The sequence below is a fragment of the Cupressus sempervirens genome, chromosome 1 (assembly GCF_028749045.1).
Source record: "Cupressus sempervirens isolate cs-2001-9-10 chromosome 1, ASM2874904v1, whole genome shotgun sequence".
Lineage (NCBI taxonomy): Eukaryota > Viridiplantae > Streptophyta > Pinopsida > Cupressales > Cupressaceae > Cupressus > Cupressus sempervirens.
In genome coordinates this window covers 492,562,498-492,589,340 of record NC_143118.1, presented here as the reverse complement: position 1 = coordinate 492,589,340, position 26,843 = coordinate 492,562,498, and the positions used below count along the sequence as shown (strand labels likewise).

Below are 26,843 nucleotides of genomic sequence, written 5' to 3'. Positions count from 1 at the left end.
GGTTGAAACCTAGAAGTAGTTAAATGATTACATTTGATATTTATTTTCAGCTGATTAAGTAATTTAAGTACGTTTCAATTTGTGTTCTTGGTAGTTCAGCATTGTAATTAGATTTATTTCAGTTTATGCAGTTGTTGGAAATCTTAGTCATGTGAATAGAGTTAAAAATCAGTTAGTTGAAAACTAAAAATTAGTTAGTGAAAACCGTATGTTACACTTGCCTGGATCTTTTCCTTCGAGTATGTTATTGCAGGAAAAGGGAGATTGAGATTCAGAGGGAGATTAAAATTTCATTAGAGGAAATCTTGAAAGAGAGGTAGCATATAGAGGTTATGGTTCAGTCAAACTTTAGTGATTTTGATCATATTGATTTAGATGGAGTAAACCATGACGAGATGGATTCTCCAATGATCAATAAATTGTCGCAATTAAGAGGATCGTGATTCATACATTGCTACCATGTTTTTAGTGGGCCTACCCCTGTGTACATCATGAGGAAGTGACGACTTCCACATGATCATCACTTGTATTTGGAGAAGTTGTTGTAAGGTGACAATCTTACAATAACTTGTATTATGAGATCAAATAAATTGAGTAAATGGTGAATGTCTTGCATGTCAAGATTTTGGGAGGCCAATACTCTTGATATTAGATGTGATATCAAACCTTATTTTGAGTACTTGGTGAATTCATATGATATTTTGGGAGACCAATACTTGTGATATCAGATGTGATATCATAGCTTAGTTGAGTACTTGGTGAATATTGGATGTCAATATTCTTGGAGACCAATACTTTTGGTATCAGATGTGATATCAAAACCCTATTTGAGTAATTGGTAAATATCATATGTTGATATTTCGGAAGACCAATACTCATGATATCAAATGTGATTTCAAAATGTTGAATATCTATTGATCAAAGATATTCTTATACCGAGGTAATATATGGTCATGTGTTTATCCTCCCTAGGTAAGAGGGAGTGTTGATGTGTGATAACTTTAGTTGGTTAAATTCTATGTTATACATTTTGGGTAAGTGTTGTACTTGATTCATGAGAATATGCATGCTGTGAGAATTACAACTTTGTGCTTGGATATTATTAAATTGACTGTCTTTGAGTTGTTTGTAAAGATACATATTGGGTATGAGGTAAGTATGCATTTTGTGAGACTAACAACTAAGATCTTAGATATTATCAAATTGATTATCTTTGGGTTGTTTGTATAAATGCATACTAGGTATTTTAAAATCTAAGAGCTTAGATATCATCTTATTGTGTAATGTCCCTTCTTTGGGGACATTAGAATTATTAAGAAGGAAAAAATTTTCAATATTAAATTTGACTATGTTACCTGGAGATTTATTATTAAGGTTAAATTAATATCTCATGTGGTCACAAGAGGACGAGGAGGAACAAGACGATTTATTAGGGAGAAGTTTAAGAGTCACCGTGGTGAAGATAAAAGGAGATGAGACTCATTCTTTTGGTATGCTTGATTTTACTATTCAATTCAGTTTTCTCACTTTGAGAGTCTCAAAAAGCTTTAGCTTTCGGCTAGTTGGAGGACGTAGCCCCTCGTGCTAGCAAATAGTGGACGCAAACCCATTGTCCCGGGAAACATCACTTCATGTGTTTCATTCGTGCTTATAGGTTCTTATCCTATTTTTCCAATCTGACTATTGAATCTGTATTTAGGATTGGTTTGTGTATTGGTTATTGTATTGCTGTTGTATAATACAATAACGTTTTAGAAGATATTTGGAAGTTGCTGGTTATTATACTGTTTTTGTATAAGGCAATAACTTGCTTCCGGATTGATGTAAGGTTGCTGGTTTAGTGTTTTTGATTTGTGCTGTATTCTCTTATGCTTGAATCTTTAATATCATTTTGAAAAGACAAATTTATTGGTGAAAGTTTGGGTTTAATTTGCTGCTCTTACTTTCATCTGCATGTGGATATATTTCTGAATGTGTTATTTAAGAATGAGTTTGAGCAAATACCTATCTGGAATATCATTTGTCATTCACATTGTGGGTTATTTGTTAAGTGGGTTCATACTCTGAGGTTCCCATTTAAAAGGGGAAAACAGAAAAAAATCAGGTTCAGGACAGTACGGTGCTGGTTGGATTTATTACAGTACTGATACGAGTCATTACAGTGGTATTAGAGCTTCGAACTTGCCAACCTGTGTGGTCATGAAATAAATATAGAGGCTCCAAGTGAAAACAAGTTAGGATACAATAAAGGTATCGCTGTCAAAAGCACAGAGGTTGTTTCATTATTACTAGCAAGGAGAACTAGATGCATTGGGTGAAGAGATAACGAAGATTGTGTTGCAAAAATAGTACAGGGACTTCATAGAAAGCAATGATCTCGATTTGACCAAATCATGATTTGCGAGTAGATCCCTTATGATAGCTAGACCCATTTGAAGAATAAATAGCTATAGCCAGTAAGAACTGCTCGATAGAAGCTTGGGAATGAGAAAATATATTGGAGGCGGAATTAGAAGTCCTATTGAAAGTTTAGGCAACTAGTGAAGTTTTATGTTTCTGAGTGGGGTACATAATGTTCCAGGTTGACTGTAGATTCTCTACAGGTAATCATAATAGCGCTTGTGGTATTACAGCAGGAAAGGAAAGAAGAGTGCGTTGAAATTGTCTAGACCATTCTTCCTAATGTTGCTGGAAAAGACGAGTTTTAAGCGGCAACAGTGAAACCACGTCTGGAAATTAGGGGGGTCAGTTAGCAATCCGCTTAAAGTAAAGATGCCACTGAAGGGACGTATTCACTACTATATCAGTCCAGGAACAATGGTAGAAAATGCAAGACCAACATGATGGCCTTAGGAGCATGGACATCGGCTGCAAAATTATAAGGCCTGGGTTGTGATGTCCAGCAAAATTTATCATCCAACATCTTTCTTCGTCGAGGATTAGCTAATTGGATGAGAGGGCATGTTGGGAAGAATACGTGAATAGAATACTTGGAATTTCCGTCACCTGCAGGCACTGGAAAAAATAAAAGTTGTTTGGATGTATTAAAGCAAACCGTAAGTGCTCAAAAAGTCGTTACGGTAGAGGACTCTTCATTAGATGGTAGAGTGTCATTGTTCCGCGACGAAATTAGTTGAAATGCCATCAAAGGAGGTCAGACAAACATTGTTGTTATTCCCTACAAGAAGATTTTGACACGTCATTTCGACTCCCCATTTTGTATTTACGAGAAGTTTAGCCAAGGCATAAAATGTTACATTCCCCAATTTAACTGTTCAGATGCTTTTTTTTAAGACACCCAATCTCTGAAGAAAACCATTCTAGGAAGCCGTGAATTCTGATCGACTGCAGAAAGATCTTTAACTTAGCCGGAAACTGACAATTCTAAAAGTCGGTGTTAATCAAGATATTGTCGAATCGTGGTTTAAAACTCAGTGTGAACATTATCGGGCTGAAAGCTCAAAAGGTACAAGTAGCTTTAGGATGCACTCGAGAGAAATTGGTGACGTATACTGGAAGAGACCCGAGTTTAATCAAGAACCTCTCAATGCCAGGTTTCGTATTCTAGAGCCACTTGAAAGGTCCGTTTAACTACTGAACCATCAATTCTCTACTACATTCTTCAGCCGAATGATCAGTTTCTTATATTTGCTTTAGAAAAGAACATGTCATCTAGTGATTTGGTATCGTGTTGATAGTGTTTTCGCCAAGGTGATTGTTGGGCTTTTTCAACAACTAGGGCGATTGAAGGCATAAACAATATTTTTTCAGGATCTCTGGTTAGCCTTTCTAAATAAGAATTGTGTGATTGTGACACATCTTATAATTGAGGTTGTTTTATGTTGCTTGGTAGTGAAGGTGTTGACATGGAGAGTAAAAGATAGTGTTTATGCATACAGCGCTTATAGGAGAAACTGTTAATGTCATTGAAGATTTTGATCTTGGATTAATGAATTTCTTTGAATCTGGACGCTCCAACTTTTAGATTGGCATTTGATGAAAATGTTGTGTATCAGTTTGAGTATATGGAATATATTCTAGACTATGCATTTGAGAGAATGGGCGCTGAAGGGCTTTGAATTGAGGAATAATATGCTGTCAATTTAATTGTTGTCGTCATATGTGGCATATCCTGTGCCAAATCGTTTTCCCTAGAGGCTGGGCAGCAATTTGTATTGGGCCTGTGATCTGCTATTTGGTTAAGCGATTAGCTTGTATTGGTGAACACTTCATTCTTCCCAGCTGCAATTTACCTTCAAGAGGATTACCGTTGCAAATTGGGCATTATGGTTGAGCAAGGGGGCAATTAATCACCTCATCCTGGTTTGTAATCAGCATATTAGAAGATCAGATCGAACACCTGGTTTGGGGCACATTTTCAAGGCCAATCATTTTGCCATTTCAAAAAAAAATCAGAACAGGTTGGGCATCCCATTCTGATGACTGAGTGCCTCTGTAATCCAAATCAGTTACGCAGTAAAATGGCAGAGCTTCTTTTGAGACATATGACATCCCTTCAATAGCTTTTGGAATTGATGCTGTCTTCAGCTACGACTACAACCAGCAACTAGGAAACTGTGATGATGACGGTCTAGTTGTATATGCAGGCTTTTAATTTGCTGCTGAAACTTTGGCTTTTTTTTCTTCTTTCAATAAAAATTGGTCCTTCTTTCAAAAGCAGAGGAGCTGGGAATACTTTCCACAGCAACCAGTCCTAACACCTAGAACACTTCTAAATCTAGCAATAGTTCTTCAACTTGCAGGGCCGTATGTGTGTCTTTTGTTCCTGAGGATTCTATTTGGCAAATAGGTTTGCAATTAGTAGTAGCTTTACTCTCTATTGTGGGTGGCCCTGCAACTTTTGCTGATCAAATTTGGTAGCTATGTTGTAGAAATCAAGTTCAGAACTGAAATGTTCAATAAGTTTTAAAAAGAAATCTGGAAAGGAATTGGGTAATTTCAAGAAAGCTACTATGAAGCCACACAGAGCGTTAGCCTGAAATTCAGATTCTGTTGTAAAAACTGAAATCCTCAACATCTACAAATTATTATCAAAGGCTTCCTAACCGAATGATTATATGGATTTTTATCTTGAGCAACTAAATATGACTGATATGGCAAAATGAAAGTATCTACAGTTGGCCCAGGATCTTTTTGCAAGGGGACAACACACAGGAGTGTACGAAGAAATTTTGATAGATCAAAATTATCTTGAAATAGAAAAGTAGACAACCACTAGAGATGGGCAGCCTTCTCAAGATCACATTGTAGATGTTACATAAAGCACAATTTTCTTCATTGGTGACTTGGAGGTGAGCCTTTGTCAAGCAGAATAAAGAAGCAGATTGCACTCAAAGTAATTGCAGTTTGGGTCCTTGGCATCATGAACCCTATAATCATGATACTCAGAATGTGAATTTGGAGGAACAACCAGGGATGGCACTGCAAGACAATGAACAGTTTCAACAAGGAGATAATGAAATAAATACATGCCTTATAGAATCAGTTGAAGGTTAGTGAAGACATGGTTGTGACATCCTTGGTACAGTACGACAGTAACCATGAGTTGGTTGAGTAGCGCTATAGGAAAATCCCGAGGGAAGGGGAAGATGACTACCATGTGACCGAATTACAGAAGGTCAAAATAGCTCTCGAGAATATGAAATCAGATTACTTATATCTGCTGCTCGAGAGGGATTATATTCTTAAGGTTGTTGAGATTTATGCAGTACAGTCAAAAAGGGAAAAGGATGAGATTGAGGATCTCAATAGGACACTTAAGTATGTTCAGGAGGCATTGAGAGAAGCTCAATTTTCTCTACAGGGAGTAGAAAATCAAATCAAGCTCATGGAAGACTCTCGGGAACATGAGAATAGAGTGAGGCAGGAGTTCTTTCAGGAAGTCATTGACGAACTCGAGGATATTCAACAAACATATGACTTGGATAACTGCCCCAAACGGTTAAGTAGCAAAACTCTAGAACACTTTCAACTTGTTGACAACCCTTACTTTGAAAACCTTTGCTGATAGGTCGTTTGACAATCCTCTTTTTGTGTTAAATGAGAAATCTTCCCTTGTTCGCCATGAAGAGGAAGAGTTTGATTTCAGACCTTGGGATCTTGGCCCAGATTCTAACAATGAATCCAATTCTCAGCATGGGAATGATGAATCAACTTCTGTGGCTTATTTTTGGGTCAGCCCCAACACATTTTCCAATTTCAACCCATACAAAAGTTGGGTGAATTTTCTTCATCAGCCTTCGAATAGATGTCGGTGGAGTATTTATGTGAGAGTTATCGGTAGATTTTCAACATTCTTCATATTCTTAGCTTCTATGCGCTGGGGAATTCTCCAAGTTTATGCCGACAATATGAATTCTGATCTCCATGGGATGGTGTTTCTAGTTTTTGAGCAGTTCATTTCTTACATCATCCAAGTCAGGTCTTCACTTTCTACTGGATGATACATGAACCCTGGATATATTTCTATATCATCATAGCAGTGAGGCAACATAACTGAGTTCGGGATCCAGGTGTTGGCAGGTTGTATCTTTGGTTGGATGAGGATTTCATCGTGGTCCTATTCAGTTTGAGGTTGATTATGGTAATGATCAATGTTGATCAGTTTACAGGCGCAACATTTCTTTGAAGATTAATATGGGATCCATGAGTTTGGTTGATAGGTATTTTGCAGAGTGGTACCGTGCTTCACAGTTTGACCAGGTTTGTTGATAGTTTGGGCTACTGGATTAAATACAGATTTATATGGGATCCTGGTACATATTGCTTGAGGGCAAGCAATCTCAAGGAGGGGAGATTTGTAATGTCCCTTCTTTGGGGACATTAGAATTATTAAGAAGGAACGAATTTTCAATATTTAATTTGACTATGTTACTTGGAGATTTATTATTAAGGTCAAATTAATATCTCATGTGGTCACAAGAGGACGAGGAGGAATAAGACTATTTATCAGGGAGAAGTTGAAGAGTCACTGTGGTGAAGATAAAAGGAGATGAGACTCATTCTTTTGGTATGCTTGATTTTACTATTTAGTTCAGTTTTCTCTCTTTGAGAGTCTTAGAAAGCTTTAGCTTTCAGCTAGTTGGAGGACGTAGCCCCTCATGCTAGCAGACAGTGGAGGCAAACACATTGTCCCGGGAAACATCACTTCAGGTGTTTCATTCGTGCTTACATGTTCTTATCCTATCGTTCCAATCCGATTGTTGAATCTGTATTCAGGATTGGTTATGTATTGAATACAATAACGTTTTAGAAGATATTTGGAAGTTGCTGGTTACTATACCGCTTCTGTATAAGGCAATAACATGCTTCTGAATTGTTGTAAGGTTGTTGATTTAGTGCTTTTGATTTGTGCTGTATTCTCTTATGCTTGAATCTTTAATATCATTTTGAAAAGACAAATTTATTGGTGAAAGTTTGGGTTTAATTTGCTGCTCGTATTTTCATCTGCATGTGGATATATTTTTGAATGTGTTATTTAAGAATGAGTTTGAGCAAATACTTATCTGGAATATCATTTGTCATTCACATTGTGGGTTATTTGTTAAGGAGGTTCATACTTTGAGGTTCACATTTAAAAGGGGAAAACAGAAAAAAATAAGGTTCAGGACAGTACGGTGCTGGTTGGATTTATTACAGTACTGGTACGGGTCATTACATATTAATCATCTTTGGGTTATTCAAAATACTGATCGTCCTTTACCTTTGATTGTCAAAATGTATTTATCCTTCTTGACTAAGAGGGAGTGTTAAAGTTTTAGTCGATTTAGATGTCTTCATCGTTTATATATGTGTGTTCATCATATATATATATAGATTTATATATAACTATGATTAAAGTTTATTATTATATTAATTATCTGATTATCGAATTTTGGTACATGTTTATTCATTGCTTATTCTTAATATATAAATCTAAGAGGTTGTTGCATTTAGAAAACACATACCAAATAAATGGCACTGCTTAGTACATTTGCAACGATCCTTAAAACTAACAGTTAGGATATCTATAGTCTGGTCCTTAGTTAGAACATATTGCTCACTGAAAACTGAATCTTGGCAAGTTTTAACACTCCTTGGTCATCATAGAATAAGGGTGAATATCCTAGATGAATTTGTTTGTGGAAAAATAAGAAGGAAGATAGATGGAGTATTTAATAAAGACAACAAATGAGAGGGGACTCCTGTTACATTGATTTCACTCTGTCAAGTAAAGTGCAATAGACTCTTCCACCCTTGCTCTATGGATGAACAAGCAATAATTGTGTGAAATCTTGTCTTGATCTACAAGAATTTCTGGCGAGGCTACACGAAGATGCAACTAGTAATTTATCCAACCTATTTTTTGTTAGGTTTGTTGTTAAGTGAACACTTAAGATAACTGATAGCTGGGAAAAATCTTTGACATATGATACAATCACTGGTAATTGATTTCTTTAGAGGAGAAGATTGGAAGAATTTCTGTCTTGAGTATAGTCGTCACTTATCTTAGAACGGCTGAAGATTTTTAGAAGGGATGTTTAAAGGTTACTAAAGCCTTTTTGATTTTTTTTTGTAAAGATGGGGATTATATTTCTCTATTGGTAAAGGTACAAATGTTAGTATTTTGAACTTCTAGAAGGCAAATGTTTACATGTAACTATTTTTGTGAATTTTTTCATGTTATTTGTTGTGATATAAGATGCATTTCTTCAAGAGAAAAGGAAGAACAACCATGCACAAAAGAAAATTGAAATTGGAATATTTATAAATAAACAAAATCCAAAGGTAGACATGCATGAACAGGAGAAAACTGAGAGAACATACATAAACGGAAGCAGGAATGTTAAGAGACAACATTTAATTTTTAGTTGGAACAATAAAATTGCCATCAGATAGTTCAAAGCAATGCTATACTAACATCCATGACCCTTCTTCAGCTGCTGTGAATAAAAACAGAGAGAATACAAAAATCGAAAATGTATAGTATAGTGTCCATGTATATTGAATTTCTTTTTTGACACATCCGTGGGACATCAATTTGTTCTTCATTACTCCATGTTCTCTATTTGAAACATGCTTCTTTAGTTAATGTTTTAAAAATAAAAATTCATTCATGATGACTGTGTGCATGCAAAAACATTATAGGCTGCTTCAAATTGAAGTACTTTCTTTTGACAAATTTCAGTGTTCTTCCTTAAATGTCATAAACATTGTACTCAAGGCTTGTCATTGTTCTTATGTGGAGCCTAATCAGACTCGAGGTTTATTTTTCCCCACTTTATTTGATGCAGTTTCTCCCTAGTGTTTTTTCTATGGGGGTTTAGGGGTAGCGCCTTAGGGTCTTGAGGCAGAGCCCTAGATGTGCTCCTTGTTGTGTTAGAGGGTGGGGTCGAGGGGCAGTGCCCCCAAGGTCAAAAATGACTTTATTATTATAAAAGGTGTCAAGAGTTAATTTTTTCTATTGGATGATACATTTTAACCCTAATTTTATAACCTCCACATGTCTTGTGTAAAATGGCTAGGGTTAGGGATTTTATGATGGTATGATGATTTAGTAGCTTCTTGCAACAGTATTGAGTTGCAAGGGATTGTAGATTGTAATTAGGTCGAATCACTTGATAATAATATTGGACTTGCTTTTTGGTGGATGTAGCCTAGGGATTGGGTGAACCACGTTAAATCTTTGAGTCTTCTGTTCATTTATATGTACTTTATTCCTTTGTGATATTGGTTATATTTTGGTGTAACTGTTATTTTTTGTTTAACTAATCCTAACAAGTGATGTTAGAGCAAGGGATTTTATGATGGTATGATGATTTAGTAGCTTCTTGCAACAGTATTGAGTTGCAAGGGATTGTAGATTGTAATTAGGTCGAATCACTTGATAATAATATTGGACTTGCTTTTTGGTGGATGTAGCCTAGGGATTGGGTGAACCACGTTAAATCTTTGAGTCTTCTGTTCATTTATATGTACTTTATTCCTTTGTGATATTGGTTATATTTTGGTGTAACTGTTATTTTTTGTTTAACTAATCCTAACAAGTGGTGTTAGAGCAAGGTTGTTTCAGTTATCCTTTATGGGAAGGTCTCATGTTTGAGTGGAAGTATTCGTAGATGAGGGTAAGTTGAAGGTTGAGAAGTTTAATGGGTAGGACTTTTAGTTATGAAAAATGCAAATGGAGGACTACCTTTATCATCAGGACTAATGGCAGCCAGTGGGAGGAAAATCCAAGAAAGACCCAAAGACCCAAATATGACAGATGGGGATTGAAATATTTTGAAAAGAAAGGTACTTGGAAGTATTCGTTAATGCTTGGCACAATCAGTGTCATTTAATATTATGAAGGCAAAGACAATTGAAAAGTTGATGGAAGCCCTAACAAAGTTGTATGAAAAGCCTTCTACTTTAATCAAGGTATTTCTCATGAAACATTTATTTAATATTAGAAGGTAGGTCTGTTTTTGATCATTCAAATGAGTTTAATATGGTGACTAGTCAATTATCTTCTGTAAATGTCAATTTTGATGAAGAAATTAGGGCTCTCTTAATTTTGTTTTCGTTGTTTGAAAGATGGAATGGCTTGGTAATGGCTGTTAGTAACTCTGCTTCTAGTTCAAATACCCTAAAATTTGATGATGTTATTGGTGTTATTCTAATTGAGGAATTTTGTAGGAAAAACTTGGGAGGATCTACATTAGGCAATGTTTTGAATGTAGAAAGTAGGGGTAGAATAACATAGTGGAAATAATTTTGGAAATCACGGGAAATCAAGAGGAAAGTCAAAGGAAAAGAGGTCTTAATCCAAAGGACCAAGAAATTGCTTGTACTGTGGGAAACCAACTTACAAGAAGAAAGATTATTGGTCTCAAAAGAATAGTGGAGATAAACAAGAAAGAAACAAGGAGGCAAATGTGGTAAGGAACAAATCCGAAGAGGATGCTTTGCTTTTGTTTTAAGAAAATGTTGATGATTCATGGGTTCTAGATTCAGGGGCTTAATTTCATGCTACACCCCATAGAGGTTATTTTCTTGATTATTTAAGGGGATTTTGGGCTAGTTTATTTGGGAGATAATGAACTCTATCAGATTGTTGGAAAGTGTAGAATTAAGAAAGTTGCATAATGAGAATCATTGATTACTACAAGAGTTAAGACATGTTCCAAGGCCGAGTAGAAACTTAATTCTAGCAATGCAATTGGGTGATGGGGGTTGCACAATTATTTTTAATGATAAAAAAATGGAAGGTTTCAAAAGGTGTGAAAGTAGGCACCTTATATCTTTGTACAAGTCATTTTTCTTCTTCTTTAATTTTTAAAGAAAAAATCAATGCTTAGGAACTATTGAAATTGAGCAGGAAGAACATCATATAGTCGCAGTAGATTTTGAAACAACACCTTGACACTATTACAAAGTAATTGGAAAATATTTGCTTGTTATTAATATTGATCAAGAGATCAATTTATACAAGAGACTGATCGATGTTTCTTTAAGAAACAATCATAATGAATAGAAAAATTCTATCTTAGAAATAAAAACTAAATATTAGAAACATTCTAATATTTAAAGAAGATTATAATAGATAACCATTAGATGCTAAACAGAGATAATAGAAACTATCTATTATCGTAATACACTCTCTTAATGGTTAATCTATCCAGAGCACGAAGCTGTCAAAAAGTGTAAAAGGTAAATTCTATCTACTCAAGGTGCTCCGCACTGTTCGCTATAGGCTGTGAACCAGATTGCTTAGATAGGGCGGCTAAGCACTTTCAACAGTCAACCTTCATGTGTCCAAACTTGTGGCAATAGTTGCATTGAATGTTCTTTTTACCGGAGCCTTCTGAAGTTGTAGCGGAGGACCTCTGCTGAGAAGATTGTTGTGAACTAGAACCACTTTGACAATGGTATATTAAATTTGATAGTTTTCTGAATGAATATGAATACAATTGGTGACATTTGGACCATTGTGTTTATTTGAAGAGGTTGGATGATGACAAGTACATTGTTATATGTTTATATGTTGATGATATGCTTGTAGCGGTCTAACATGGATCACTTTAAGGGATTGAAACAACAGTTAGCATATTCATTTTGGGGGAACAAAACAAATCCTTGGTATGAAAATTTGTAGACATAAGAAGAACAAAAATTGACTCTATCTTAGGCTGATTGTGTTGAGGAGTTGCAGCGTTTCCATATGGAGAATGCCAAAGTTGTCAGTACACTTTTGCCTAGTCATTTGAAATTGACTAACGAGATGTGTCCAAAGGCACAAGAAGAGGAGGATAAAATGTAACGTATGCCATGGTACGCACTAGGCTAGATATTGCACAAGCTGTGGGAGTCATTAATAGGTATATGAGTCATCCTGGAATTGAGCATTGAAATGTAGTCAAATGGATTCTTAGATTCTTGAGAGGTACATCTAGTAAATGTTTACATTGTGGGGGCTCTACACTGATTTATAAAGCTATGTTGACCCAAATTTGGCAAGAGATCTAGATACCAGGCTAAATATTACAAGATATGTATTTGCTATTGGTGGGACAACAATTGTTGATGCTACGAACATCGTTGCAAATGTAATGGCATTGCCTCTTCGTATGTGTGTTCCAAATGCAACAACCTCTTAGATTTATATATAGAGTATAGGTAATGAATAGACATGTCCCTTCATAGGACATGTCTATTTATTAATTAGCTAATTAATGTAATGACAAATTTAATCATATATATATTAAATTATATTAATTTTTCTCATATAACAATAACCTTATATCTCAAATATAAAGAACACATATATAATAGGTTTATCCAACTGAAGCTATCAAACATCAACACTCCCTCCTAGCTTAGAAGGATAACCACAAAAACAATACATATTACTTCAGCGTAATATTACGAATAACAATTTTAAGGATATCTCATTTCATATCTCAAAAGATTTCAACCATTGGATATCACATTCGATATCAAGAGTAACAGCCTCCCAGAATATCAAAGATATTCACCAAGCACTCAAAATAAGGTTTGATATCACATCTAATATTAAGAGTTTTGGCCTCCCAGAATATCAACACATGATATTCACAAGTACTCAAAAGGTTTTGATATCACATTTGATATCAAGAGTAGTGGCCTCCCAGGATATCAAACATATTCACCAAGTATTCAAAATAAGGTTTGATATCACATATAATATCAAGAGTATTGGTCTCTCAGAATATCAATGATATTCAACAAGTACTCAAAAGGTTTTGATATCACATTTGATATCAAGAGTATTAGCCTCCCATAATATCAATGATATTTACCAAGTACTCTTTGAGTAATGGCCTTCTAGAATGTTGAGATGCAAGACATTCACCATATGCTCAATTTGTTTGATCTCATATTACAAGTTATTGTAAGATCATCACCTTATAGTAACTTCTGCAAATACAAGTGACATTATTTGGAAGTAGCCACTTCCTCATGATGTACAGATATGGGGTAGGCCCATTAAGATCATAGTCACACATATGGACTTTCAAACTCCCTCTGAATATCAATCTTCAGAGCTCCTCATCCAATGTTGCCTTTGATCTAGTGTCAAAACTCCCTTTGAATCTCAATCTCCCTCCTTTTCTTGTAAGAACATTCTCAGAAAAGATCAAGGCAAATATCTCTTATAGTATACAACTACAAATAAGAATGTTAGTAATCTAACTCATGCTTATTACTAACAATATAACTAATTTATAACATAATACATAGTGATGTATAGAAGTCAGAATATAACTATACTTCATATTTATCTTTTATATTCTCATAATGAATCTCTTTATCATTAACAAACATTATATCAAATAATCAAATATCATTTTGAATAAATGTATATATATAAATACATATTTCACAATATTCAATACAAAACATATTATATATTCACTGATTAGTTTATGTAGAAGAACATCAAATAAAACCTATATGTATATTATTATTCAATAATAATATCAAAGAGAACATATCTTATACTTACCTTCTTGGGGTCTTGTCTTAGTATATTAATCCCACCTTAATTATCATTGTGGTGGGTCCACCACTTATAGGTAGTATATGTAACCATGTGAATTTACACTAGATCTCTATTTAGTTGTTCACCGACGAATGTAATGCATTTTATTTCATTAGGCCCTTCACACTTTTTACACTAAATAAGGTACTTCTTTCCACTTCGCTCCTATTTGGCATGAAAGCGCTTGCACTTGTCGTGAGGTCCATGTAACTTATCTGTTAGCTACCAATCAATTCTCCCACGTGACGACTAGTTAAACTCTTGTGAGACCTGGTTTCCTTATTGGTCTGCGATTTGACTGGTACACAATCCTTGCATTGGTGTTATCCCCACTTGATATTTTCTAGGGAGGTACGCATCTTGTTATCCACTTCGTTTCCAAATATTTTTTCCTCTGACCAATAATTCCCTAGGGTGATGTGGCCCCCGCTGAGTCTTCAATTGCCTACAACCTTACACCTTTATTAGCACGAGGCTCGAGCAGAATACGGTTTGCTGGGGTGATTATTTCCACACTTCTTTCCTTATCTTCATCACATCCATTCTTCTCTATCGATCAATTTGTTTCCCAATATCCTCCTTAAGTGTATGGTGCAAGATGTTGATCGCTTAAATAACTTAATATTTTCCCTGTAGTTGCTTACTATTATAGAATCGCTTTGACTGGTTGGATGCAAACAGTATTCTTAGAATGTTGTTTCATTTTGTATTTTCCTCTGTTTGGTATAACTTCCTAAATGTAATAATAATGAATAAATATTCTATGTAATCTAATATCCTTCCTTATTCCTCCTCATTTGTGCGTTGAATATCTTAGTTTTGTTTGGTCTGACATTTTCCTGTTATGCTTTATCGCTGACTGTAATATGCTTAGCAAGGAATTTTTAATAATGAGTATCGACTATATATTTTTATAATGGATGACCGCTAAGTCTTCTTGCTAGCCCGACAATAGGCAGTCTTAGTATAGGCAGTACTATTACAACTTGGCTCTGATGCCATGTTGATGCTACGAAGATTGTTGCAAATGTAATGGCATTGCCTCTTCGGTATGTGTGTTCCAAATGCAACATCCTCTTTGATTTATATATAGAGAATAGGCCATGAATAGACATGTCCCTTCATAGGACATGTCTATTCATTAATCAGTGAATTACTGTAATAACAAATTTAATCATATATATATATATATATAAAATTATATTAATTTTTCACATATAACAATAACCTTATATCTCAAATATAAAAAACACATATATAATAGGTTTATCTGACTGAAGCTAACAAACACCGACAACAATGAGTTGGATTTTTCGGTTATAGAAGGTGAATGCTTTATTAACTACATAGGCAGATTGACGAAGGAGATGATATGGCTTCAATTTTTCATGAAAGAGTTAGGACACTCACAGACGAAAAATTATCTATATACAAATAACCAGACTGCCATTTATATTGCAAAGAATTGTGCTTTACATTCAAAGACTAAACACATACAATTGCAGTACCATTTCATTTGATCAGTTTTCGATAATAGATAGTTAAAGTTGGAAAAGATACATATAGATGACAATGGAATAGATATGTTTACAAAGGTAGTGCCAAGGGAAAGTTGAACTCTTCTTCAGCTTCAATTGGTCTTTTAGACCGAAAACAATAAAATAAAAGAACAAAGGCCAAGGTGGATTTACATTCCAGTGGGAGCTACAAGCTTACCAATTTTATGATCAGTCTCAAAGTGGGAGATTGTTGTTATGTGAAGACTAATCAAGACTAAAGGTTAATTTTTCGCCACTTCCTTCAGTGCGGATTCCCCCCTACTTTTTTTAGGGGGTTTGGGGGCAGCACCCTAGGTGGGGTATTGAGGCAGAGCCTCGAGTGCACTTCCTGCGGGGTCAAGGGGCAGTGCCCCTGCCACCAAAAATGACTATTATTATAAAAGGCAATGGAGAGTTATTTTTTTCTATTGGACGACATAATTTAGCCTGAATTTTGTATATGCCATAAGTCTTCTATAAAATGGCTTAGGGTTAGGGATTTTATGATGGTATGATGATTTAGTAGCTTCTTGCAGCAGCATTAAGTTGCAAGGGATTGCAGATTGTAATCAGGTTGAATCATTGGACAATAATATTAGACTCACTGTTTGATGGATGTAGCCTAGGTATTAGGTGTACCACATTAAATCTGTGTCTTCTATTCATTTTTGTGTATTTTATTCCTTTGTGATATTGGTTATATTTGCATGTAACTGTTAGTTTCTGTCTAACTAATGCTAACAGTCATTTCAGTTGTACATATGAAGGCAATATTACTCGACAAATGCACTATAGCATGCTGGAAAGTGGGAGAAGATTTACTGCAACTTTTCATCAGAAACTATATTTAGAAAAATAATTTAATTGAATAGTATATACTGCAACTCACAATGTATACATTCAACTCTCGAACATTGTCTATCATTTTCATGAATCTGAGTGTAGTGGCACCTTTTTCTGAAAAGTGCTATGCTAGCTGTCATTCTATGATTTTACCAAAACATTTGCGCTTCTGTGGCTATGATTGATGCAACAGATTGATCTTCTATTCTGAAAAGTGATTGCTTACATTTGCATGCTGTTCTCTCTGATTTATGTTCCATTTATGCTATAGTTCACATTTGTTTTATAGTTCACTACGATTCACATTTGTTTTAGAGTTCATTATAATTTACATTTGTTTTATAGTTCATTGCTGATTTCTAAATTATTTTAATGATTTTCGGTACTGTATGATGTCATGTATCTTTTTGTTAAGAGGCACAAATAGAGTTATGATAAGGACAGAGTATCTAGTGTTGCTTATGTTTGGTAATGTTATAATATGTATGGTATGGAGTACTCAATTATCTTATCCAAATCTCTGGCTGGTTGTCAGATTTGATCGGGATTGGAAAAAAATTGAAGCTTTTGTAGGATCAAAGACTGTCATACAGGTATACTTTCCGTCAGATTTAATTTATTAGCATTGTTCATGATAATTTCAATTTTAAATAAGCTTATAAATAACGGGGAACAAACAAGTGATGATAATGGTTTAGAATCATGTTGCATGAATTTGGATGCAGTTACAGAATAGTTTAATTATGGGTATGGTATCAGCTACATGTATGATACATTATTACAATATCCACACAGATTCAGCTACATGTACCGTATGTGGATTTAGCAGATTGATGGGAAAGCTCAGACTGGGGCAAAAGAGGTAGAGCATATGTAAACGAAAATAAATGTATATCTAAAAGACCACAACATCCAAAATCTAAAATGCCATTTATCAATTTGGTTACAAAATTAATGAATAAATTTTCACTGGCAGTTGGATACAATATAAATGATACATGCAAAACAAATGTCCATCATTTAACTGCTATGAACTCTTTTGCATTAGATGACAATCTAGAGCTTCAAAAAATCTTCTGAATTGCACTAAAGACATCAAGCGACACATAAAGGTTGAGTTGACAGTCTGGATACTGGTTCGGGTATTGATTTGGTGCTTGGTTCACTTGTACAATCTATACTGAAAATATTTAGAATATATAAAATTAGTTATTGCAATATATGAATAAATATTTTAACAATTATTTTGATGTATAAAATAATAAATTTAAAATAAATTAGCTATAAATAAGTAATTTATAATCATGTTTAATATTATGAATTCATTTAATTAACATATATTTTTTGTTAATTCTAATATGTAAATAATAAAATAACTATAAAATAATTTATAAATTATATATTGTTATCATTTGATACATAACTGTGGTCATGGGGACTGCTCCCTTCAAATATATAACTTGAAATTGTAAACATTATGTATGGGTGTAAGCCCTGTTAATAGGGATGCAGATAAGCATCAACGAAACTTGACACAGCATATGGCAGGAAGAACCTACTTCCTAAACAGTGCTGCTAGACAAAGCTGGTAAAAACATCCAAAACAGCCAGAACAACCTATAGAGTCTAAGAGCTGTTCTTTCTAATCTTAACATGGAAACACCAAAGCATTCTACATTGATGATATCTAAATTTACCAGATGTGTTCTTTTTTTGATTGAAAGTTCTCTGATAGATTGTGTTGTTTTTCAATGATCATTGCATCCAGGTCCAGGGCTTTCTATGGCACCTTCTTCAAAAAGGGCTCCTTGCTTTGAATGGTATGATTCAAGGTATTGGGGGGAAAGAAATTTAGTGATTTTGACAAATTAGTATCTAGAGCAACATCATCTTCAAAAACATTCTCTACAATAGGAGATATCGTTCGATGGCTTAGATACGCCTTTTCCTTCTAGGTAGCTTGCTTCAAGGGCTTTACGCTAAAGGAGCGAAATTTTAACATTCTTCTGCCTTGTTCCTGTACCATAACTCTCTCTACACTTGATTACTATTCCTTCGTAGTCCACAGACCAAAATTTGGTGTATATGCTGATCCCAAATTCTTCTGGTAACAATTTGGAAAGCTCTATTTCCACAAGAATTAGAGCGAATGAGAATGAAGATTGATATTCTCACTCTGACATATTTGGCCCTGAAATACATTTCCCATTAGAGTTTCCAATTGAAGAGAGATAAGGGGTGCGTAAGAAATGCAGTAATAGGTTGGAATAATAGGAAAGATCTCCATGAGAGGGTTGAGATCTTGGACCTTGTTGTGACGACCTAAGTTACCGATTCTGATTCTGATGCTGATGCTGATGCTGGTGCTGATGCAGATGTCGGATTCTGATGCGTGAATGCGTGATTTTTGTTTTGATTTTGGATTTGTTTATATATATAGATATTAGAGACACACTATAATTTATATATGCAAAGAAATGCAAGAAATATACAAAAATAAACCATTCCATAGCATGATACTTCACCATTTATGGTTCAACTTCAAACAAAATGAGAAGAATGAACAATGAATGGCCTCTTTTAGGGTCGTTTTAGGGTTTAGGAGCAAAAAGGAGCACAAAAAGAATTAAACACATGCAAAAAAAGTCACTTAAGTGATTTTGGGTGTCAAAATGGCCTTTTGGCTGTGCATGCTGTCCGGATGCACTCAGACAGTCTCTGGATGCTCCCAAGAAGCGCATCTTGGGACTGTGGTTTCTCTCCGGATGCTCTTCAGCGCATCCCAAGAGAACCTACAGTGCCAAGATGCGCTTCCTGGGCGCATTAGTGTAGAAACCAGACGCGTCAATGCATCCACACGCACCAGCATCAACATTCGGGGAAAATTAGAGAGAATCAGTATCCTAGGTGATGATGTAATCACACATCACCCCATTGCAACTGAGACCTCCAATTTTCTGCTTTTTAGGGTTTTGTTTTTAAGTGTTTTAGTTCAACCTCCAGTCACTTGCCAACGTAAAGTTTAGGAGTATCATCAAAAAGTAAAAGAGAGAAAACATGACCAAATAAGTATTTTGATGCTGTAGAGGTGTTCAGAAAGGTCAAGGGACAAAGATCAACATTGCGTGAGGTCAATTCTGACAACACCTACTTTTCAGGAAAAGTAGTTTTTTTCCATTTTTGGCACTTATAGGCCATTAGAGTTTTCTTTTTTTGCCCTTTTTTTGCTTTTAAATTAAAATTTCTATTTTGGAAAGGCCAAAGGTTACACCTGCAACTAAGAAAGATGTGAAATCATTCAGTGTAAAATTCTTGTTTTCAATGTCCAGTTCATCTGGGATTTCATGAAAAAGCATGAAAAGTGGTGAAAAATTCCGGATTTCAAAATGAGGGAAAGCATTCAAAATTATTAAAAAAATCTTGGAAAATCCTTGTAGTATCAAATTTTTAGAAATCTTGGAAAAAAAAGTTGTGGAAAAGAACATTGATGGAGGCGTGGTGATTATTCAAATTCAGCTGAGTCTAATTTTTTTAGGATCTTCTAAAATTGAGAATCTCCATTACAACTACTAGAGATCTGAAAGCACTCTCAAACATCTTGGCAGTATCTATATAAAACATAACTTAGATTTATACTTATAGTTTCTATGAGTATTCCACCCTCCAAGCTTGGAATTTCATGAATCAACCTAAACTCCAACCGAGAAATGTTCCTGCATCCCCCAGGCTGGTGTAACTATGGCTGAAGTTCTTGGATATTGAAGTAATAAAATACAATAAGATAAATGAGTTGCTCTCATATGTATTAAATCTGGTTGAGTTTCTAAATATATGTGTCATTTCATGAGATCGATATGGGAAATAATAGATGGTCCACTGCATTCCAAGTAGAGTGAACCAATTTGATATCGTAAATGAAACTTTGCGCAAGTCAAGAACTTAAACCATTAGCATCTCAGTATGTATTTCAAGATATTACTCTACATCCAACTTAGATAAAATCTAGCCATGCACAGCTCAATGAAACATACCACTTTCATAGCTTGGTTTGGCTTCTGATTTTTAGCCCAACTTGACATCAAGCGTTATTGCCAAGAGCACATCATCAACACCCGAAGTGTTGATGGGGCAGTTTAAAAAAGAAAAATTCACTGAACACATGGAGTCCATCATTTCAAAAGTTAATAAGAGTTTGGCATGGTTATAGAGAATAAACATGAAGGTCACAGAGTTTTAATAACTGGTGATTATGTCTAGATAAACATGTGGGTAATGTTTTATTGAAATCAGTGGGAATGTCCAATCATGGTTCAGGATCATCTGATGTTTGGCCATGATAAGAAGATTGCTTGTGAAACATTGGGCATGTTTTCACTCTGAATCCCACAGGACATTTAGAGTGTCAATAATCTGGAACAGTTGATGAAGTTCCTCTTGATTCTACCATGATGAAGTCAACCTGGTAGCCTGAATTGTGTAAGATTTGGCCAGGTGGAATGGAAGGAGGATTGTGGGAAATCAGGGAGCAGGCAATTGTGAAGTTGGGAATTTATAGATTTTTTAAAGCACATGAATTTTAGGATCTAGGATCAGTCTCTTGATTTCTGTTCATCTTTTTATCGTCTTGTAATCTAAAAATTCAATTTTTCCTTTGTTTATAATACCGTCTTTCTTCCACAATAAGAGTAAAGATCTCAGACTGTACAAAGATTTCATACTTAACTGTGTAAAGCTTTTGTAAAATTTTCTTTTATACTATTTCATGAGAAAAGATGATAACTTGAATTTTAATTGAGCACTAAATTGATTCTTTAGAAGGAAGCCTGTTGCTTCTTTGTAGTTCTGCTCAATGCCCAAAATCATGATTATATGCTAGAATTGGTTATCTTTCGAAGATATTTCATATATGAATGTTTTATTTTTAATATGATTGCACAATGTCTTATTCTTCTTTTGATAGGACTGTAGAAGTTGGGTTGAATCTTATTATTGCCTGCTTAACTTTCAATGTCTTTTATGCTGATAATTGCCTGGTACTGTTTTTAGTATAGTTATTTGTAGACATGCTTTTAAAATGTGATTTTTTCTAACAGAAGCTAGAGACAGCAATTCTGCTTGCCCCTTGAATTTCCTTGATAATTGAATGTGTAATTACAGATTCGAAGTCATGCCCAAAAGTACTTTTTGAAGGTTCAAAAGAATGGCACAAGAGAGCATGTTCCACCTCCACGTCCAAAACGCAAGGCAGCTCATCCATATCCACAGAAAGCCTCAAAAAATGGTAATCCAAGATCAGATTGCATAGACTTGCTGTCAGCATATTTCTGATGATTTTTATTGCTGCCTCTAAACATAACTTTACTGCTAATTTCTATGTGACGTGCAGTTCCTTTGCCACAGCAAGTGTCACCTGCATTTGCATCTGCTTCATCCCAGCAAGAGTTGGGATATTCTCAAAGGGCAGAATCATCTTCCATACTTAAGAAATCTGGCATCTCCAGTCCAACTGTTTCTTCCTGGGTTCATCATACTAATCCTTCAACAAGTGTTATCTATGCACATAAAGGTCACTATATTGGTTGATAAGCTCTTGAAATACAAGTATATACAAGGTTCATCCTATTGTCACTGTAAGTTTACTTATATTCTCACATATTCCTCTTGGCTTCCTTCCTTCAGATGATGTGGGAACTGCAAGCATTGGAACAGGGAACAACTGTAGTAGTGGTAGCGCTGAGAGTTCTCCAAGGACATGGCCACCACATTCTCAAATCCCTGAACAAGGGAGTCAAAGTGTACCAGTTCGAGGTGGGCTATTTTAGGTTTATCTCTGTTATTCTGGACTAGTGTTGTAATCACAATGTCATAATTGGGAAACATATATTGATTATGAAGCATATTTTAAGCTAGTGACACAATTTCAATAGAGAATGGAAAAGACATCATATAAATCTCTAAAATATGATTATGAAATCTGTTAATTGCGCATCATGCTATTATTGAAAGCAAGCTGCCATGTTTTCTTCATATTTGATGTTCAAAAAATCTTTTGTTGATTTGAACAGTGTAAAACAAAAGGTTAAAATAAATTTTGACTATCTGGTTGGTATAGCCACCTTGCCAATTTATTGTTTTGTTCTTTGTATTTCTTGCTCACTTCATGTCTAGCTTGTCAACTTCGATTTCTAAACATCAGAGATTATATTGTAATTTGTGGCACATAATGATGTGCTTATTTCTGTTATTATTTTCCATTTCAATCTTCTAGGCTGAGTGACTTGTTTCCACGAGAAAGGTTAGTCCATGAAAAGTTAGTCCACAGGAAAGTTCTCCACAGGAAAGTTAGTCCACGGGAGAATGTTAGTCCACAAAAAAGTGAAGTCCACTGGAGAATATTTAGTCCACGGTAAATGGTTCTGCGGAAGCCTTTCTTGCAGTCTGTTTCCTTAAGTTGCCAAGTGTTGAACTCCTTGGCAGTATTTCTTCACTGCACCCTTTGTAACTATCAACACTCCCTGTGTGGGATTCTTGATTTTCTGACCGCAAGATGTAATGATCATACCTCAACGGTTACTTTCATGCAGGTAGCAATGAGAACCTTATGGACATGTTACGTACCCATGTTAGAGACACGATTTTGATATGCATGCAAAGAGTGAGGAACATAAAGAGGTTTTTCAATTCTTCAGGGAGAGTGTGAATCAAAGTGAAGCAAGAAGATAGTGATAGAAAATGAGGAAGGAAGAAAATGCTGCGTCTGTATTCTTGTCTACAACGTTTTATCACTTTGTAATGCCTTGCCATGTGACCCAAAAGAAGTTAACCTAAAGTTTTACTAAGTTTGACAAACATTTTTTTCTTAAAGATAAAGATACAACAACAATTATAGAATAGTGGAAGCAATTAACATACACTCATACATCAATAACACATAAACATGTTACAACTCTTAAGGGTCCCATGACGATGAATCACATTTAATTTTAACCAACAGTAAATCCAATATATAACACATCCATATTAAAGAATAACTACAAGTACAAATTCCATTTAGAAAATATACAATTACAGGATGCCACTTGGCAATAAACAGAATGCACAATCATCCACTGTATAGGTCACAGGGTATGAAAAGGCTGAAATAATATACATCATGAAAATAGATACAACATCTCATAAGATTCATGAAATCAAATACAATACAAAATGTATAACCATCCATCATAGAAATATATTAATAGATAGAAAGGAGCATCTGCACAAAACACATCCAACAATGGCATCCGACGGTCATATCTCAATGGTATAGGAAAAAGCACTACCACCCGACCTTGTGGAATCCAAAAAGGTCCACTCCCACTGTGCTGAGGAGATAAACTCAAGTCCCAAACATGATAACAAACACAAAAGTCAAAACCGACATCTAGGTTCAAGGAATCACGTGAAAGCAAACTATCTCAAAGGGTACCAAAAACACAGTATCAACTAAACCCAGAGGCAACACAGACATGTAGGAAATCTATTTTGCATGTGGGCAAGTGTCATTGCACGAACCAACTTTAAGGTTACCCGGTTAGTCTTTTAATCCTCCGCCCCCCTAGTGACTCTATGCGGCACTAGTATCCTTTTGTATTGACAAGGCATACTAACGAAGCATGGTCGCAACCAAGCATCCTCTCTACTCCCATCCTAGCCTATACTAGCACTTGAGGCATGGGCAAGGAAAAGAATGACTCTTATTAATTCATTTTAAACCCATTTAATGAAATGTTATCACTTATTAAATAACCTACAATGGGTTACCTGTTAGCCTCTTTAGGGCCTTGGCCTCCATTGCAAGCCACTTCCCAACATGACATACAGATAACCTACCCTAAGTTTAGTAAAATAAAAAAAATTCTCAAAGGACTCCATACCATACATCAGTTCTTAAACAAACAACTGATAAGCATTGAAATATCATTGGTCAAAATACAAGCATCACTAAAACGATCATCCTAATAGGACTGATCCAAGAAAGTACACATAAACCAATCTACATCATAACATGACATCACCAAGAACAAATCATACAAACACCTCAGTTCTATACAAGCGACTAGAAAGCAATCCAAATACAACTGATCGAAGACTCAAAGGTTATATGAGATAGGTCACACCATTCATCTCAGTTTCACACAAGAACACTAGAGAGCAATAACAATCGATAGATCAAAACAACTCATAGAGTATAAAAGACACATTACCATAGTCAAGTATAAAAGATAGTATACAACGCATCATCATGACATCACAGACAAAACTCCCAAGCCTTTGGTAAACTTCCTGATTTGGTCAAAGCTAAGTGACCCTAACACCCAACAATAAAATCACACGTCATAAAGAGTACATACAAAAGTAACTTACACAAAATATTAGGTTTAGAAAACACAACGGTTTAATTTTCATTAAAGGTTTTCAAGTTTTCATTCTCGTTTTTTTCAAATATTACAGTTCATAAAGTTTGCGATCTCAAACAGGGTTTCAATTTCCATTTCTCTAGTTATTAGATTTATTAAGGTTTCCGAGTTCACTGGAGTTTCAGACAATTCAACAAATCATATAAAATTGTTTAAATGTTGTTTCATAGTTCAATTTGTTATCAAAACATAAGAGTTAAGTGAACATACACATCACAGTTTTCATCTTTTTAAAGTATGTTAATTACTAAGGTTTTCGATTAAGAAAATTTCCCTAGCAATATAAATCATTTTCATATAAAATCGAATCATCAAGCACAACCCAAGTTTACTAAAGATAACTATTAATTCTCCCAATTAATTTCTTTGATTTTCAATCTACTTTAAAATTAATTATATTTTAATAATAAAGTAATAAATCAAATTTTCAAATAATTAAATTTAAAATTTTAACAATACTTATTAAAATTAATAATAATAATAATTATCAATTATTACCATAATAATTTTAAATTAATTAAAATTTGGGAAAACTTTCCCAAAAGGGAAACGTGCTAAAAATAGAAACTTCCAAAAATAGAAACTTGCTAAAAATAATTTTTTTTCCCAAAAATGGAAACCTACAAAAAACAAAAAACTTTCCAAAAATAAAAATTTGCTAAAAATAGAAACTTGGTAAAAATATAAAATTTCCAAAAATGGAAACTTACTAAAAATGGAAATTTTCAAAAAACGGAAACTTACTAGAAATGGAAACTTTCCAAAAATGTAAACTTACTAAAAATGGAAACTTTCCAATAGGAATCTGGTAGAGAAACCTAGATCAAATAGTTAAAATCTATAAAATAAAATTCATTTTCTTTTCAAAACCCAAATCTCGATTTCAACATCCAATTACGAAATACCGAAATAATCGAACAAGGGTTTTCAATTTAACTCTTTCTCAGATCTATTCAATAGTAGAGAACAATAAATTTTAACATGAGGGTTTCAATTCTCTATTTCTCATATACAGATAATCAAACAAACAAGAATTAAGATATACGATAAGGGTTTCAATTTCATTAATTCGTTCACGGACGTAATCAAGAATATAAAATAATAAATTTCAATCACAAGGGTTTCAAACAATTCGAAAAGTTCTGAAAATAGATTTAACCAGACACGAAGAAGATAGGAAAATTTGAAGAATGTAAATCTACTGTGCAAATTAACCAACCACAAGATTCTCCCTGAATCTGATGCTAATTCGACAACACACGAAGCGCGCAAGAATTTCTTTTTTTTTTTTGAAAACCTCTTTTCTGAAATTGCTCCTCCAAAACTTATGTAATTGCATAATGAGCTCTAGATCTCTGATAAAGAGTTCTCCCTTAATTTGGGGCTCCGATTGTGCAATCACGTGATCTTTGATAAAGAGTCCTCCCTTAATTTGGGGCTCTGATTGTGCAATCATGCGAGGGAACTCGCTGATCAATTTCTTTTAATATTTTATTATCTTTTTCATTTTCATGCACACTTTTAGCAATTTAAAATATATTTATTAAATTAATTTGCTTTCTCACTTTATTTAATTTCTTATATTTTAATTTCATGTATATGCTTTATGCAATTTAATTAAAATAAACTTTGTTAAATAATTACTTACTCTCTCTTTAATTAATATTCGAGACGTTTTTAATGTAATATTTATTAAGTAATAATAATATTTAGCATTTATTTAAAAATGAGCTCCTAAATATATTATTATTAAAATAAATAAATATTATCACTCCCAAAATTAGATTATAACTTTATGTTTAAATGATTTCTTTTATTTAATAAATTCATGAGACGTTTCAATAATATATTTATTAATTCAACTAATAATATTATTTAGAGTTTTTTATTTAAAATAAAACTCCTAAATAATAATTATTAAATTAAATAAATATAATTACG

The 26,843-nt window shown here is 34.3% G+C and overlaps 1 protein-coding gene across 2 annotated transcripts in view; it reads left to right on the top strand.

The window, feature by feature from the left end:
- Positions 1 to 26,843, top strand: part of LOC149578401 (protein REVEILLE 8-like) — a 143,450-nt gene that overhangs the window by 48,619 nt on the left and 67,988 nt on the right. For both annotated transcript variants that reach the window (XM_089828873.1, XM_089828867.1), the window contains exons 2-5: positions 16,979 to 17,036; positions 21,601 to 21,724; positions 21,830 to 22,009; positions 22,123 to 22,251. In XM_089828873.1, coding sequence (XP_089684999.1) covers positions 16,979 to 17,036; positions 21,601 to 21,724; positions 21,830 to 22,009; positions 22,123 to 22,251 — 491 coding nt within the window. The remainder of the gene's footprint in view (positions 1 to 16,978; positions 17,037 to 21,600; positions 21,725 to 21,829; positions 22,010 to 22,122; positions 22,252 to 26,843) is intronic.